This window comes from Strix aluco, chromosome 6, assembly GCF_031877795.1.
Source record: "Strix aluco isolate bStrAlu1 chromosome 6, bStrAlu1.hap1, whole genome shotgun sequence".
Lineage (NCBI taxonomy): Eukaryota > Metazoa > Chordata > Aves > Strigiformes > Strigidae > Strix > Strix aluco.
In genome coordinates, this window is record NC_133936.1 from 1,915,852 (window position 1) to 1,933,613 (window position 17,762).

At 45.5% G+C, this 17,762-nt stretch overlaps 1 protein-coding gene across 3 annotated transcripts in view; it reads right to left on the minus strand.

Moving 5' to 3' along the window:
- GALNT13 (polypeptide N-acetylgalactosaminyltransferase 13) overlaps positions 1–14,530 on the minus strand; it is a 151,273-nt gene extending 136,743 nt beyond the window's left edge. The window contains exons 1-3 of one of the 3 annotated variants that reach the window (XM_074828439.1): positions 14,344–14,530; positions 2,202–2,282; positions 1,322–1,570 (exon numbers count right to left, since the gene is read on the minus strand). In XM_074828439.1, coding sequence (XP_074684540.1) covers positions 1,322–1,463 — 142 coding nt within the window. In that variant the 5' untranslated portion in view covers positions 1,464–1,570; positions 2,202–2,282; positions 14,344–14,530. The remainder of the gene's footprint in view (positions 1–1,321; positions 1,571–2,201; positions 2,283–14,343) is intronic. The other 2 variants (XM_074828440.1, XM_074828441.1) reach the window with 2 other exon arrangements.
- Positions 14,531–17,762: the final 3,232 nt, after the last annotated feature.

Sequence of the window (17,762 nt, forward strand, 5' to 3'; positions counted from 1 at the left end):
TTAATATTTGTTTAAAAATACAGTAATTCAATTACATAGGAAAAAGAAACAACTATGACAACAAGCAATATCCTTTTTGTTTGGAAAAATAACTGAAATTTTTTAATTTTTAATATCATGTAGCTATTTATATGATCAGAAGGTCAAAGTGGTCTTCCAAATACATTTTGAGTAAGGACTGCCAAGTGACAAACCCATCACTGAATGGTATTTTCATTTCAAATTACTGAAAAGTTATAAACTCAACTGAACCATAACCCCAAAGTGCCTTTAAAAGGATGATGATGATTTATCCTGCGGACAAAACTGAGGTTGAGTAGTTTAACACACATATGCATTTATGAAGAGAGGAACAGTGTCAGACACAACTTTTGTCTATTGTCAACAGTAACCATGTTACAAGAGCAGTTGCACTAGTTCTAATTAACCCTGTTCCAATTTTATTAGGGATTCAAAGTTTCGTCTTTCTTCCATATGCTGAATTTAAACTCCTCAAGAATACGATGTTAATTCACAAGGAAAACCACATCCCTGTATTTCATAAATTTCTATTCCCTCTTCTTGCTGTGAATTTCCTAGAGACTTACAGCCTGAAGTGCACTCAGGAATCAATGTTACAGGTTTTACAGGTTACTGTCATGTTCATTCAGGTACTAAACTGCAAGTACCTGTGTCTTTTGGATGCACAGAAGCACACAATCTATCCCGTGAGTGACTGCTCTGGAAATTAGCTATCATGAGCTCCAAAACTTGTAGCTTCTGTCAAGTTTTCACAAACTCCCCTTTAGTAAATTACATTGCTAAAAACATTTGGAGTGAGACGAGGATCTCTGTTCCATCTGCATTGAGATTTGATCCCCATGTTCTCATACGGCAGAGGAAACATAAGTATCTTTAAAAAAAGATTGTTTCAGCCAGAGTTAAGGGTTTAAAAGCAAGCTTACAAGTATCTTTCACAAATGAAAAAGAATCATAGAGTATCAATTGTCCTGTAGGTCAAGTGACTTCTGACAAAAAAGGTTCTTAATATGTTTACTTCGATTTTCTCTTCCATGTATCGGAGAAATTTTATATTAGTTTTGCTGCAGAAAACACACAAGACTCAACTCAGGCTTCATTATGGCAAAGGTCAAACACTGAGATAACGGAAACTAATTCAGAAACTGCTGAAGCACTACAGAAACAAAGTACTTCAGATCCTGGTATTTTGTCTGTTTGAATTGGAAAAATAATTTAGAAAGTACAGAGAAACATATATGAGGCCAAATACTTCAAAAAAAAAATCTGTGACCTTTAAAGATAGCTTAGACTTGGCACTTACCCCTCAGAGCAGGCAGCAGAGACCTCTCCTTCTTGTCATCACATTTATTACATTCACTGAAGTATAAAAGTAAAAAGACGTCCACAAGCACCCACATGAGAGAAGTGGCTAGAACCACCTTGCAGTAAACAAATCTCCTCATTGCTTTACTCGGTTTCTAGCTCAAATGCTGAGGAAAGACAGCAGCTGCTGAGATGTATCAAACTCCCACAGTTCAAATCCAACACGGAAGCAAAGACAAGCATCCCACTGCAAGTAAAGAAGAAAAAGAAGTCTGAATTAGCTTACAAATACACACAGTTTGAACTGAAAAACACAGACGGAAGTGCACTGTGGAGATGTTTAAAGCATCTGTTTTCTTTCCATACATGCAGGTACTTGCTGTTTTCTACCCTCCTTCTACAAATACCAACCATTTTGATGTGCATATGTCATGGACAGTCTACATAGCTTGCCTTCATTTAGAAACACCTGCAAAATATATATACACCTTTCACACAATGTAAAAAATTTTAATCAAGATTACACAAAGACAACAAAGCAGTGCTAACTGATATTCATCATTTTATTGAACATCAGACATATTAAGACAAAGAAGAAAACTGAAATTTTCATCTTCCTCAAAGTGTTTATCACACTATTTTAAATATGGCCTCTGAACAGTAAAAGCAAATTAATTTTTATCTTGAAGAAAAATTTTGACCACCTTACTGCCACCAAAGCTGCCTTGCAAAAGAACGCAGCAGTCACTCACCTACAGATTTAGGCTCTTGCCTGCAACAGTAAGTTTGGTCAACAAAAGCCAAGTGCGAGGGCCTCTGTATCTACTCTCAGTGCAGATCTGTAAGTGAAACGACTGTAATTAAAACCTTATACTCACCATTACAAGCAGCATTCCGTGTCAAGACTGGGAGTTCTGCTTCGGCCACGCTCCCAAAGCGCTGGGTAACTTTCAAAGTGCCTATAAAAGAAAGCAAACAGAAGAAAGTCCTTATCACATGACTGTCTTTTCTAGAACACAAAGACGTTTCTTAAAATTAAAAAAACCCAGCAGGATCACAGCTGGTAACTTCCCAGGTTTAGCCCCCTCCTGGCCCGGGTTTCATTACACATCCTCGAGGCCCTTGCCCTCACCCTGCCCCGTTACTTCCTGGTGCGATGGATTTCTGTCCCTCCCGAAGGGACCTCTCCAAGGAGCACACACACCCTCACACCAGCTCCTGCAGCACGCAGGGACATGAGAACCACACAGCTAGTCCAGTTTATCTTCTTGTTCAAACCGCAGCATACCAGGGGAAAACTAGTGCGGAGGGAGCTTCCCTAACAGGTCACTTTCATTTGAAATAGTTCCAAAATATATGAAATTTACTTTACATTTTAATTACAGTTCATTTGAAGCACTGAGATGGAAGAGATGGAATGATTTAAATTCAGTTTTTCAAATTATTCTTGAAGTGCTACTTTACTATGTAGTCATTAATAAAGTTTCCCATCTGTCTTAAATATAAACACAACTAATAGCTCTTTTTCTTGCTGAAGTGATTCACAGCCAGTTGATTTAAAATTTCAAGGGCTCAGGAATACGTGTTTCAGGTTAGCGCAATTCATTTTCATGCTAGTCAACAGGAACAGTTTAATTATTGGAAGAAAATTACAAAGAAAAAACAAATTAACAGAGATCTTTATTAGAAGAAGGAGAAAACAGCTGAAGTGTTAACCCTCCCCACACAGTCTCTGTCACCATGGTGGCTGTAATTGGCTTTTGTAGTGTTGAGCAGAATAGTTATTTGTTCAGCACCAGCTGAGACACAAAGGCACTTCCTCCCTAAGCTCTTAATAATACAGAAGAATTTTTTTCTTCATCGGTTCTTGTTTTAATAGAAGCGAGTAAACCTCAGAAGTGCAGCAGTCATCGATGGGCAACTGGAAAAATCTTCTATTCCCAATGCTGTGCAGTTTTTAGACAAACAGTCTGTACAGAAACTGCTGCAGCCTGCTCTGGTGCATTAGCTAGCTGCGCAGCTTTCAGGTGCTTGAATGAAGGGGGAGCAACAGGCTATCAGGAAGTTAGCAGCAATGATGGTAAGACTCCTTTTCACAATAGTTGACATTTAGATTCAATATTCCTCCCCTTTCTTAAAAAAAACAAACCAAAACAAACACACATGCTTTTATCTCTTGAAGTCCAGCAACCTCAGGGTACTTCCACTCCCGTGCGTGGCAGCATCTCGCTGCGGGGCACAGGCAGGGCAGCCTTTGGCCCAAAGGTCTGACCATGAATCCAGTCCTGGGTTGCTTTGCTACAGAAGTGAGGATTACTAGTGACAAAGAATCACACCTTCTAACTCTTCATGTCCTATAAATACCTCTCTTTTTTTTTTTGGGGGGGGGGGGGGGGGGGGGAAGAAATTAAATAAAGCATTTCATTACCCAGAGGAAAACCACCAGCAGATACTGTAACTCAGCAGCCTGTAGGGTCACTGACAGGGGCTCACTCTGCCGAGGTACCCACTGGAACACCCATGTTTCCCTTGTGTGGGATGAGGAATTAAACTCAAATGGTTGAAGAGGGATCACTTGTTTTCTGCACATTCTTGTGGAGAAAGCCCCAGCCCCAGGCAGGGCTGAGCAGCTCATGAAGCCAGGCGGAACCAGAACCAGGCACCGTCGGTAGCCGCTCAGGTGCTGCTCAGCGTAAACTGCTCCCACACATGCCCAAGAGCTCCTCGGCTCCACCTAACCTCACCACAAACCATCCTCAAATCAGCTTATATTGCAATTAAGGTTTATTTGAACAAATAAAATAAGCAAAAGAAATCCAAATCCAAACACATTAATCACCAAGATAGGCTAACTGGTCTTTTTCTTCAATCAAGTGCTTGAGTTGAATTTGAAAACAATAGTTTCAGACAGAATGGTTTTATTTTTTTAATAAAATCAAAGATTACCATTTGGCTTTTTTTTTTTAACCTAGGTCTGTTTCAGGATGGAAGAAGTATCTCCTCTCCCCCTTTCTTCCCCCTCCCTGAACTTCACATTTGCACAAAAATTTCACAATCACTTTGACTAGCCAAGATAGCATTTCTCAGCAAGTATTGGAAATTTTAACAATATATATGCAAAGCTAGTGTTAGGCAAGTAGGAGCAAGGTTCTTCTCCTCCAATCTGAGAAAACACAAAATATATAAGAAAAAAATTTCAGTCATGGTCCAGACCACCTCAGAATGATCTTGGGACACTCCTGCCAAAACCTCCCCATTTCTGTCAATACACTTGTGGATTTTGAATGTTGTTCAGTCCCCATAAATGCTTTATGCTACAGTTCCTTAAGAAATAATTAACATGTTTTTTTAAATAATAGCAAACACAAGGGTTTAAACTAAGAACTAGATACAACAGCCACTAACCCCAAACCCAAGCAAACAAAAAACAGCAGTGTGCCTTTGGCTGCCTTTCCAAGATTTCTTAGCCGTAAATAAGAAACTTTAGCATGATTCTTATTAGCCACAAGTCTTTGCTTAACCTTTTCTCCACCTTCCTCCCAAGCACAGACACTGCTGACCTGCTTACCCTGCACATGGAGCACAAGCCTGGTTTGAGCGTGCACTGCTCAACTCCTACCACACCAGGAGAACACCAGCACTCCAGAAGAGGAGTCCTGAAAGTTCAAGCACTCAAAAAAAGCCCCAGAAACAAAAACCCATGACCCACGAAGAGCCAGAATTGGAGAGTGTAAGGTATTTCCTCGTCACCCGCATCTTCCCCCAAGCCCTGGGCATCCAGCCGCCCTCACCACTTGGCCTTGCCACTAACACACCCTGGTTTCAGGGGGGCTCCTCTGCCACCCTGCTGCTTCCCCCTCTTTCCTTCAGCCCCCTCCCAGCCTTCTCTGCCCTCCGCTCTCCCACCCCACCACCACCGCAGTGGAAACCAAGACATCTTGCCTTGCTGCGTGTCTCCTCTCAGTCCCCAAGGCCCATTACCAGTTTGGATTACCAGTTTCCTTACCCAGCCATTTCCAACACCCAGTCAGGGTCCTCGGCGCTCCTCTCCACCCATTTTCCCCCTCCTAACCCTACCCCCATCCTCCTTTTTTGAGGAGCTGGTTCTCCCTCTGTCTCCAAACACCCGTTTCTCCCCCAGGGCCAGGCTCTTCTGCTCAGCTCAGACTTTCCCCTCCTAGCCCAGCTCTCCTCCCACCTGCACTCAACTAAACAGGCCCTTTCCACAGTCCTGGAGCAACAGTGGCGAGGGACATCCAGCCCCTGCTGCTGGCACGTGGGACAAAGGGCCACTGCAGTCTGGCCACCAACAGCCGCGAGCAGAAGGAACTTCTCACCATCGCAGCGATTCCTATAACCTCAAGTCCCTCCTCCAGACCTCAGAAGAGGTGAAGCTTCTCAAATAATAGGGATTTTTTTTTTACTAAAATATAGAGCAACAAGGTGTTCAGGAAGACGAGGAAGGTAAATATACTGGGGTTCTTCTAAAAAGAAAGCTAATTTAAAAACAGCATCTAGCAGCAAAGCAGCGAGGGAAATTCCTGCCCCAAAAAACCTGCAGTTTGGCAGTGTTATAAGCAATAAAAAGAGGGTTTTATAATAGAAAACAGTATGCAAATTTAGAAATCATCTGCATTGCCAGCCTTTCCTAAAACTGCCACAATAAAGTGCTGTGGTAAGAGAATGTTATGGAGGTTGCAAATCCAAGCTCCGAAAAACTGGCAGAATTAAAGATAGCTGCAAAACCTTGACTTGCCTTTCTCATGTACTAAAAAAAAAAAACCCTCTCTGCAGAGCCCACTCTTACTGAGCCACACAGCAGATCAGATCTGGTAAAACAAAGTAATTGTTCAGTATTTCTTCTTGTAACTCACCACACGGCCCCATGCCCTCTTTATTTCATCCAGCCAAGCCATGCACAGAATGAACAATATTTAATTTTCTCAGGGGCTCAAAGCCACGGCATCCATCACTACTCTGTCCTGTTGCCTCAAAAGCTTTTAATTCACTTTCACCATATCTCTGCACGATAAAAATACTGTCCTGTCTGTAGGAACAACAGGAGCACAGACTGAGGCCACGACTTTGAAAAGCATTCACCAGTTTTGCTCCCCTGGTGATGTTCCTGCAGTCACACCCTTGGAAGTTAGACACGTAGCTCACGTTAGTGCCTCAATTCAACAGAAGCCCCGATTCTCGAGCCAGTATGTTCCTGCCAGTGCTGAAAAGGGACCGGCCCCGAGGTCTCACTCCCCTGGACCCAAAGCCATCCCTCCCCTCCAGCGCTGCTCTAGCAGGATCAGCAGCTCCAGCCCGTCCCTGGGCATGCTCCTCAAAACTTACACCTGAGAGAGACGAAAGCTGCCCAGGGGAAAGAGTGGTCTGTTAAGTGATAAGCATCATCTTCATCTCTTGACTTAATGGACTAAAAGTATCAAAACTACAAACATGCCGCACCTAAAAATTTCATGTGAGGTGTTAACTGAAAGCTTCCATCCAGAGTAACACCTTTCTGAAGCACTGAACGTGGCTTTCTGTAACATGCCTGTTAATTATCCTGATCTGGGCTCCTTTAAGGACCATCCACCTGTTTCACAGGCCAATGGCTTCCTCCAACTGCTCTGTCTTCACATTTCATCAGTGAGACTTGTGGCAATTTCAGGCTGTGCTGTGGATTTAAGAGACATAAATTGCAGCAACACGGGGGTGGGGGTAAGAGGAAGTCCAACACAGCAGCACCTCAAGCATTACATGCAAAAAACTATATTCAGAAGAAACTTGATATTTATCTCCACACATTTTCAAACGGCCACATTCTGTAAAGCAGCATGAGCACATCCTTGAACGGCCCCTTAATCTGTTGCTACTCTTAAGGCTCAATCTGAATTAAGTGTCCTAATCCTTGAGCAAGACAGAAATAAGCTGTTTACAAAAGTTCCCTCAAAGAAAACCAGAACTGCCCGATTTATCACTCCACACTTCTACTGATTTAATACAGAAGCACAGTCAGAGTCCCAGAGTCCATTGACACCCTAGAACTGTGACTACATCTTCCAAATGAATATCAAAACTACTCTGACCTCAATCCGATCTCCCAAACCTACGAGACTGCAACCTGTGCAAAGCAACTTGTGTCGGCCACCTCTACTCCCAGGAATGCCCAGACTGACTAATGCTGCCTAGATGCTTGGGTAAGAAAAGATACAGACTGTAAATTATTATTATGAAAGCATTGTTTCAAAACAAAAGAGTCAGTTTCCTACAGAATGAAATCTAAAACAGAGCTGAGCATCATTTTCCAAGTCAACATTGAACTTAATGTTAGCTGTAAAAGCTTGAGGAAGCGCCTACAGGAGCCAGGGCCTGCTAAAAATACAGCTTAATCTGTGATTTATTATAGGAAGACGCCCAGGACGTGAGGAGGAACACTACACCTCCTTCCTTTGCCAGATGTGCCCACATCTGCATGCATCGCCAGCACGCTGCGGTGCAGCATCAGGCAGCGGTTGCCTAGCAACTGGGGGGGTAGGGGGGGCTGCTCCCCTGGGTACCAAGCTCTGCCGAAAGCCCCCAGAGCTGCCCAGCCGCTCCCCGCCTTCCCAGCACCGCCAGATGCGACACCTGTAACTCAGGACACCCACCCAGCTTTCCCGACCGCAGCGGGGTTTGGGGCTTGCTCTCGGGGAAGGGATCTGGGTTTTTCCACCACCGAGCGGTTCTCAGCTCCTCCAGCCTCCCCTGGTGCTGAGCCCACAGGCACCCGACAGCTACTGGGGACTGGCCAGCAGCGGCACGTGTGCTGGGCAGCACCCGGGGGGAGCAAAGCACCCAGGGATCCCACCAGCACCCTGTCTCACAGGAGAACGACAAGCAGGCCTGCTCTGCCTCCGGGGCTGTACACACTTGGCCAAGCGTTGCTGCCTGCTAGAAGAGCTTTAACGGGCAGGGTGAGGACAGCAGCAGAGGTACAGAGACACAGCAAAGACACCCCAGCGATGCCCACGCTGCCACGGCTCACTGTCTCGGAGGACAAGGGACAGAGCTGTGTTCCCAATGCCACCACGGCTCTCGCTGCCCTTATGGAGCACACATCATGGGTGCAGCACCTCACAGCTGAAAAGTGGAATCAAAAATGTCTATTCCTGATAATCTGTTATCTGTACTGGTGCTTTATAGTACAGATTTCATTAAATATCACCGTATACATTTCCACAGACACTATTTCCCCAATACCTCTGCACAGCACCAAACTACAAACAGAACTCCTCTGACTCTCCTCCTTTACACCCCCCTCTAAACTGACAATATTGAGGGGAAAAAAATATGCTATTGGTGGCGGGGGAGGGACAGAAAACTGCCTTGGTTGACCTTTCAGGGTACAATATCCATAGCTGTATACAGCCTTCAGACAGCACGCCCATTAGAAAGATGAGTAAGTGGATGGAGTTACATTACTGTTATGACTCCAGTGGTAATTTCCTGCCTTTTCATTATTTAACTGAGGCATGCTGCATTTTCTAGCGAATCCGTTATTTGTCATGCAGACCATTCTTTTAATGTATGCGACTTAACACCTCAGTCAGCACTGAAATTTATCCTGTTTGACATCTCTGTATGTTAGCAAGCATCTCAATTCACAGCCTCTCAAGTGTTCCTCCCATACGTATTTGAAAGAATTTAGGCTAAAGGCAAAAAAATAGAACCCTCAGGATGGCTACAGATACTGTTACACTACTGACCACAAGAATACTATATATCAGAATATCAGATCATTTTATGAACCAGGGTATTAGACATTGAATTACTGCTGTTGACAAATCCTTGTTATAATGCGACATTTGACACTCAAGTGATGTACATATTAATGAACACTGAGCTTGTGATAGTAGCGGAATACTTAATTTTTAAAAAATGAATGCAACTCCATAGTGAAAGCGTCCCTCAAGCCCTCCGGGAAAGCAGCGTTTCAGCCTTTCCAACCTGATCTATAGTGCACATCTGCTCTGCCACAGCCACTCGGATCAGACTTGGGCAACAGAGGGGTAGGTGAGCTGAGCAGCAATCAGAAAGAAGTTTGCCAGAAGAAATTCCCAAGCAGAAGCAAGAGCTATCACAAGTATCTTTTTCACACCTAAAGGAAGGCAGACCAGAGTTCAGCTCATCTGAAATCTAAGATTTCCAGCCTTCACCTCTAATAAATCAAAGGATGAATGCAACTGCTCCTCGTAGCTTCCTGCGACTCACCGCAGCTACCGGAGTAAAAACAGACAATAACAATATTTAAGCGCCAGACACAGAAAGCGTTGGCATTATTATTTTCGTCAACCTCTGCTGCAGAATCAGGGTCCAACGCAGGCAGTACTGCACCGAATGGCAATTAGCCAGTGTGAACTGACAAAACTCTATTAAAACATCACTGCATCCCTGCGTACAGCACCACGGTGTCATGGAATAGGATCAAACAAGCTAAAGTCCACTCACTGCTTAAGCTTTGGGTAAAACACGCTTCACTGTGTAATAAATTAAATTTATCAGAGTTGCTACAAGAGCAATCATCATTAAAAAAACTGGAGGCAAGCTTGCTTTAAGAACTATTAAGGTTTGCAACCCTATCTTTCTAAGGCATACCTTAATTTTAAAATAAGCACATTCAAAATATGTTTTGCCTACAAAAATCCTATGACTAGATTGATCTAACCAAAACCCATGAATCGTCATTTAATACCATATGCAGTTTATTAATTCATGTATAGCTATCTGAAGAACTTATACTGCTAGAACTATCAATCTCCAAGATCAATACAGGAAGCTCTTTCACATTTAGTAAGAAGAGGAAAAAAAAAAAAAAGGGTGGGGGTGGAAATCAGGTATCTCTAGTTAGAGCTATCCAGTGTTGTGTTTTAAGAATTAGTTTCTCCCCCTCTCTCCTTTCCTGAAATAGACTGCTTGACATTTAATAATAGACCTATTCTTCATTTTTAAATGCATTTCCGTGACTCAGAAATTAAAGTGGAAAAGACTTATTAATTCATCTAACCAAACTTCTTTGTAATAAAAGCCTACCCTTTATTTTGCATTGCTTTGTTCAGACTAGAGTCAGGCAATGACTAGCACCCGTTTCTCCCAAAATCGATACCTCAAAGCACCACATCCCCAATATTCAGACAAAAAAAGCTTTTTATGTTCAGAGCCACCTCACTGTAAGCCAGTTAGCTTGCAAATGATGACAAATTTGTGAAGAATTTATCTGGGTTTACTTCCTCCGTTAAAGGCCATGCCTTCAGAAACTAACCTGATCCTAACTAAACCAGGCTGTTTCTACCAATGTGTTGGCACAAAGCACCAAAAACGTAAAGCCAGCTAAAAAAAAAAAAAAGACCCTAGAAGAATGAGCATAAACCCAACACCCAAACACCAGAGGACAATCCCAGGTGCTATAATGCTTGGGAAGCTCACAGAAGAAATGCAAAGTCCTCTCACTCCTTTTCCCACGTTCTTCTCCCAGAGCTCAGTCCATCCAGTTACAGCTACAAACAAGCCAGCAGACTCTGGTCACCAACCCCATGGGCTTCTCCTCGCCTCGGCAGTCAGTCCCAGCATCTCCCCTCCCTCTGCCCTCTGCTCATCACCCCACCAGGTGACAGGCAGGTACCCCCTTGCAAGCTGCCGCACGACCTCGTCACAGCTAATTAGCAAGCTAACCTGACTATATGTACCCTGTTTTCTGATGGTGGGTGCTCTCCCACATACCACTGACATTAAAAAGGAACAAGTACTTGAGTGGTATTAATGACTTGACAGATACACCACCCAGGACCAGTTTTCTACCTTTTCAAACAAGAAGAAAAAGCTGGAGCAAGCCAGGCGGCGACACAACCACCCGGGTAAAAGCTACAGGGCAAGGATCCAAGGAAAAACCCAGCCCAAGCAGCTGAAGCCACGTACCAGAGGATTTCACCACAAACCTTTGACAATCACACGCGTCCCACGGAGACGCAGGGCCAGCTGCCCAGCCACCCCGGCCGTGCCAACACGCTCACCACCAACATTACACCAACACCGAAAAATAACTAAATGCTCACACTGCAGCAATCCTGCTGATCAAACAAAGACGCTTGTGCGGGAAGATAATAGTGCAAAGCCAAAACTTTAAACAGCTGGAACCAGAGCACCACCAGGAAAATAACCACTGCCTTCTGTAAGACCATCTCCCGCACGAGTCCTGTTTGTAATTGCGACTTACTGCTCTGCATCGCCAAAAAGGGTAATAAGCTACTGGACATACAACATACAGGTACAAGCTGGCGCTCAGCACCGAGCAGCCAAAGCGCAGAAGAGCCGGAGCACAGCAGCCATCAGCAGTCACCCACTCGAACCTGAAGATCAGTCAAGAAAACACCAACTGTGAGACTCCCTGCTCACGTGCGCCGGGAGGATGTACCCGCCGAGGAACACCTGCATCAGTGGGAAACAGGTATTTCAGCTGTTTTGTGAAGAGAAGGACCTGATGAGTCTTTCGTCTACCTGCCAAGGCCAAAGGAACTCATTTAAAATGCTGGGAGACCAGAACTCCCTCATTTCTTCCAATCCCACAGAACAACAGTCTTGAAAAAAGCAAAGTTTATGAATACTAAAAGCCATTTTTGACAATCAAGAAGTTGTCACATCATACTTACCCTAACTTAAAACTGATCAACAAAAAATTAGTAGAATATGCACTGTCCAATCCTTTTTTCTTTTCCATTCAAGAGATCTCCAAGTTTTTGAAGAAAGCAAGTTTGTTAAAAGTGTACAGCTCTCACTATACGTAAAAACAAAAAAAAAGTATTTTCCTATGTTTATAAATGCCAAATGGAACTCAATTCTCCCCTATTTTGAGGGACAGTAGTCTCCTGAATTCACCTGCTAATGCACTAGAGTTGTGTCTTACACAAACATCACAAGGTTTCCTAGTTTCCTATTTCCAAGCAATTCTGCTTTTCTTCAGCCTTAATTCTTCTGTCATCTGACAGTGGGGTTAGGTAGTCCTTCACTGTACTTTGGCCTCAACTCAAAACAACTGCATTTAACATTAGAAGGACAGTAACTCAACCCAATTCTGCACATTCCCAAATATAAACCAGTCGTAAGCTTCTGCTGTGGCTGGTAAGGAATGTCTGTACAACTTATTCTCCTCTAGGAAGGGGGTTCTTGGGGGTACGGATGGTGGGAACAGGCATGTCACCTCTCCTTCACCAACGTTCAGGAAGAATCATCGCTTTTTCTGGGGCAGGTGGGAGGCAGGTGTTAACAGACATAAATCCCAGAAGCACGTAGGCTTACCTCCTCCCCTTCAGTCTTCCTCTGTGCCTGTAAGGCACAGTTGTTTACACTCGTATTTTCTTAAAGCTCATCCGCAGGCAGAGAGGAGACTGCGAGTCTGGCTTTCCGCCCTGTTCTACCAGCATCAGCATCTCCTGATAGCGCACACTCATCTTCGGGAACTTGCTAACACTGATCACTCGTGTATGAACACAAAGATGGGAAGATACAGTACGTGCATACAGCATATGCTTTGTCTCTCAGAATATTGCTTCACTGAGGAAATCACTTCTAAACTTCAGAAAACTAACCCCAGGGGAATCCAAATTTATGCCGTATTACACACTCTCAGTTTAATGCCATCCAAACCCACTTTTTATTAACAAAAAAAAAAAAAAAAAAAAATCCTAAAGCATCTCTAGTAACAGACCTAGCTAAAAAAATTATCAAAAGATAAAGTACCACTTTTCAAGTTACACCAAATTTTTTAACTGTCCTCATTAGCCTTAGCACCTTTGCAGGGTTTTTACCGCTGAACACAGATCAAGATCATCATTAACCAGATGTGCTACCAACCAAGGGCACAACAGAGGAAGATCAAAACAGACTACTCGGAAAACAACACAAGCTTTAGGGCCTCACTTCTCTCCTCAAAGTCCAGTAGCCATCAATCAGTTAAAATAATCTCTGCCTCTTGCTTTCCCCTGCTTAATTCTGAGCATGTCTTAATCTCTCATTAATCTTTTCTCTTAGTATTGCCAGTCACCCGGGAGCACCCAAATAAATATTCATCCCGTTCTCATTTTGCAACAAAGAGGAAAGAATGTCAGCTCCAGCAGTTGTGTTTTTCTTTACTATTTCAGATTGATACAATTTCTTGTCAAAAACTGTAAATTAAACTTTATTTTCTGTTAGCTCCAAAGAAGTTTTTACCCAATTCTTGGGAAAACAGTCGGCATCCTAACTTTACAACGTTATGAAGAAAAACAGCTTCAAACCAGCTGTGCCAAACCTCATTTACACTGCGTTTTGACTGTTTACACTCAGGAGAAACGAATATAAGCGGCCACCGACATCAGAGCAGCGTTTCGCCCCGCCAGCTCGGTGCACAGGCTCTGTCGTGAGCGGGGACACCGCGCCGGGAAAACGGGAACGAGCCAGGCTGAGGGACTTCCAGGGAGCTTCGAGACTACGGCTGAGATTTACAGCCCAAAACGTTATTCCACCTCCACCACAAGCATACGCTATCTGCAGTCTTCCAGGGACATTTAGAGCTTTTCTCCTAACCTCAAAAAGCGAGACAGCATCAGTTTGTTAGCGAGCAAACTGCACGCGAGGACTCAGATTGAATCACAGTTTGTCATACATCGCTGTCTAGAGCCGGCGCTTCGGCTCAGGCTTATCGCTGCCCGAAAAGCTCTCCCCCCCACCGAACCGCGTTCTCTGGAACCAGCAGGAAAGGCGGCGGAATGGGCTAAGGGCAGCGTTACCCGCGAAGCCCCTCGCCCAGCTCCCCCGGCAGCCCCGGGGAGGGCGGCTGCCCGCCGCCAAGTTGACGGCTCCAAGTTGACAAAGGAGCCGGGCCGAGGCGAGGGGGGCGAGGCGAGGGGAAGAGGAGTGGGGGGGTGACTCCCGCTCCTGGCAGGCACCGCGCCGAGCTCGGTGCCGCCGGGACCCGTCCCGCCCCGCCCGGGGACCCGCCGGCCGCCCCCCGCTTACCTGCGGCGGGACGCCGAGCCCCACAGCGGCCCCGGCCCCGCTCTCAGCAGCGGCAGCAGCGGCGCCGCCCGCCCGGGGCAGAGCGCGGCGCCGCCGCCCTCCTCCTCCTCATGGCCGCCGAGGCGCGGCGCGGCGGGACGGCGGCCCCGGGGCTGGGCTGGGCTCCGCTGCCTCGCCGGGTCGGTGGCCGCGCGTCAGCCTCCGCCCCAATGGCTGCGGCGCCCGGCAGCGCCCGGCTCCCGCGATACTTGGGGCTCGGCCCGGCGGAGCGGGGAGGCGGCGAGGTGCGTGTCCCCGCGGCGGGCGCGGAGCCTGCCTCGGCCCGGAGGGAGGGAGGGAGGAGAGGCGGGCGGGCAGGTGCGGGGAGGCGGCTCCTCGCCTTACAAATAGCGGCCGCCGGGAGGGGGGCGGGAGGCGGTGGAGCGGGCGGGGGAGGCGGGAACGGGGCGCTGAGGGGAGCGGGCGGTGCCGCCAGGTCCCCGCCCTGAGGCGATGCGGCCGCCCCTCCGCCCCAGGACGCCCCTGTTTCGGGTCGGATCTTGAAGAAGATGAACGTCCTCCCTCCCTCCTTCCTTCCCCCCCTCAGCCCCGGGCGATGTGCCCGGTCTCTAACCAGCTGCCATACCCGGGCGGCGGGTCCCCCCCTCAGGCCGCCGCTGTGGGGGCGGGAGCGGGCGCGTTGGGAACCCGCTAGATGGAAATGTAGAGAAAAGGGAGGCAAAACCCCACAGCAACAGGCACGATCCCTCTATTAAAGTGACGGAAAGTGTTCAGGCTGCGGGTCAGTCACCGCGTAGTGCGGGGGCAGGTGGCAGGAGCCGGGCTGGTCGGCACCGAGCCCCAGCGCTGCCCCTGAACGCCGGGGAGCTCTCGGTGGGTTGCCGTGAGGGGCGGCCGCCTGCTCCTTGCTGCCCCCCGAATCCTTCAGCTAAGTCACCCTTTTGACAGGTTATTAAAAGTGACTCAATGGTTTCTCCAGTTTCCCGGTCCCAGGGGGAAGCACAGGAACTCCGGGAGCGCCCAGGCATCGAGCTGCTCTTACCCTCGAACCCCAGCCCTGCTTACCAGATCCTGCAGGAGAACCTACTGTAAGTTACAGTTACCTGTCAAAATGTTGTATTTCTCCATTTAAAAATAAATACCTCAATTAATCGTTGCTGCAACATGTGCCCTGAAGCAGATGTCTTTCGCCATTCCTCAGGTAAAATTCCGAGGGTGTTTCTGCCCCGCTCCCAGAGAGCCGTTACATCCCCGCAGAGCAGCGCTGCCGTGCACGGAACGGTTAGGATGTGTTTCCAAATCATCACCCGCAGACCCCAGAGGCACTACTACCTCTTGTATCGAAAGCGGCAGGACGTTTGAAGCGTTGGCTGAAATTTTACTACTTTTGTGAGGGAAATCTCACTCGTTAAAAAAAGGAAAGCGAAAGAAAAAAGCGATCCATCCTGTTTACATGAGTAGCCAGGTAAAGGCTGCATAGACATTAACCTTTTTCTTAGTGGGTAGCGGATTAAAGGTCCGGGAAGTTTGTATTTTGATACAGTCTCTTTGTGCTCCTTTCCCTTCTTCCTGTCTGTGTGTGACCAGACTCGGCAGCACTGAAGCAAAGTGAAAAAGTCCTGACTTACCACATTTTATTGTCAGTTGAATAGTATCTTTTTTGACACTGAAAACTAACTGCATAAACTTGGCTGCTTTAAGGATGAGAAACCTCTTGGCACTTTGTATTTCTTGTTCCCCTTACAAAATAATTAATAAAACCATTTTTCAGTATGTTCTAAAATAACATTTAAATAAATAATTTGATGGCCTTTGTTTCTCTTCTCAAAACATCCCGAAAGATTGCTCAGAATTTTTTAACATGGCTTTGGGGTACAAAGTCTGTTCGGTGTATATGATGCATAGCCTGTAAAGTATTAAACAGTTCCTAAGGTAGACTCGGTAGGAGCAAAGCAGAGAACGAGGGCTAGTGCTGGAGTGCAAGACTGGAAATCCAGTTATGTGCTTCTCTGAGGATGAGCCAGTCAATTCCTCTGCATTGCAGCTTTCTTATCTCTCACCTCGCACGGGCGTTGGAAGCATTAATTGCTTCCTGTAAAGTATGTTAAGATGAAGAAATGGATGTTGCCTGTGTAGGTGCTAAGTGTTCTTTCTCTGTTCATTCTTAATACTAACAGTAGCATGCGTGTTCCAAGTAGGAAAGAGTGAGCTATCATGGTAGAATAACAATCCGCAAGAGTTGGGCACCCTTAAAACAATACTCTCCTTCAGAAGTAATAAATACAAAAGAAACAGCAAAATTCAGCGAGCGCCTTATTCATTCTGTCCTAATGCCGTGTTAGATTCTGAGCGTGCCACCTGTTTGAAAAAGCAGTTTAAAAATACTTCAGAGCAGTTTTGTCTCATGGAAGGACTTTTTTTGCCACCTGACTGGTAACCAGGCACTGTCACAGAGCAGAAATGTTCACTTCTCAGTATCGTTTTCCTTTTAGTTTGTATAATAGACAACTGCTGTCTTTATTCATGAAAATAACAAACCTCCAAATGTTACTAAGATGCTTTCAACAAGCTCCTGACAGTGCAACTGCACAGATCTTTAAACTAGTGTATAAAAGATATTTTCTGTGTCAAAAAGATTTTATACTTCATTTTTCCCTAGTTGTTCCACACTATGTTCCTCTGTAATAGTGGTTATTTACTCTGTGTGTACAAAGACTCTGTCTTTGGCATTGTCTTTGTTAAAGAGGTCGATCCTTCACAGTTCCAGATGATTTCAGTATGAGTGGGCTGTATTAAACAACTCTGCTTCAGTCATGTCAGTGGCTCTGCAGTAACCTATCTAGTTTGTCTGCTATTATTTTCTGGTTTTCTTATCCTTTAATATATCGTGGCCAAACGATACATAAGGCCAAGGAAAGGCTTCTTCCTCCAAACTTCCATTATATGGCATTGCATAGTATTAGTGTCCTTTTTAGAATAATGTATTCCTGACAATTGAAGAACGCAAAATAGTGCCACAGAGGTACAAGAATGAATAAAACATGCAAGGGTAGATAGACAAACTTTAAACGTATAGCTTGTGTAACTGTGGTATTTGCACCAAAGCATCTTTTTTATAACTTACCGTGGGTGGGCCACATGCCAGTAACCATGATGAAAGCAATCCCATTTTTCAGGAAAAAAAATCTGTAATACCTAATGTATGATGGTGAAGGGCACGTAAGAGGAGAATGGACATAACTGATTGAATCAAAGGTAGTGAATGCTTGGAAAACAGTAAAAGAAATAGCAAAAATATTAAATAATTTGTCTCTCAGCAGTCTGTGTTTCCAGCAATTAGCAGTGTGGAGTTTCCAGTGTGGGGGCTGCATTCAGGCCATCACATTTAACACCTATTTATATCCCTTCAATGAAGTCTT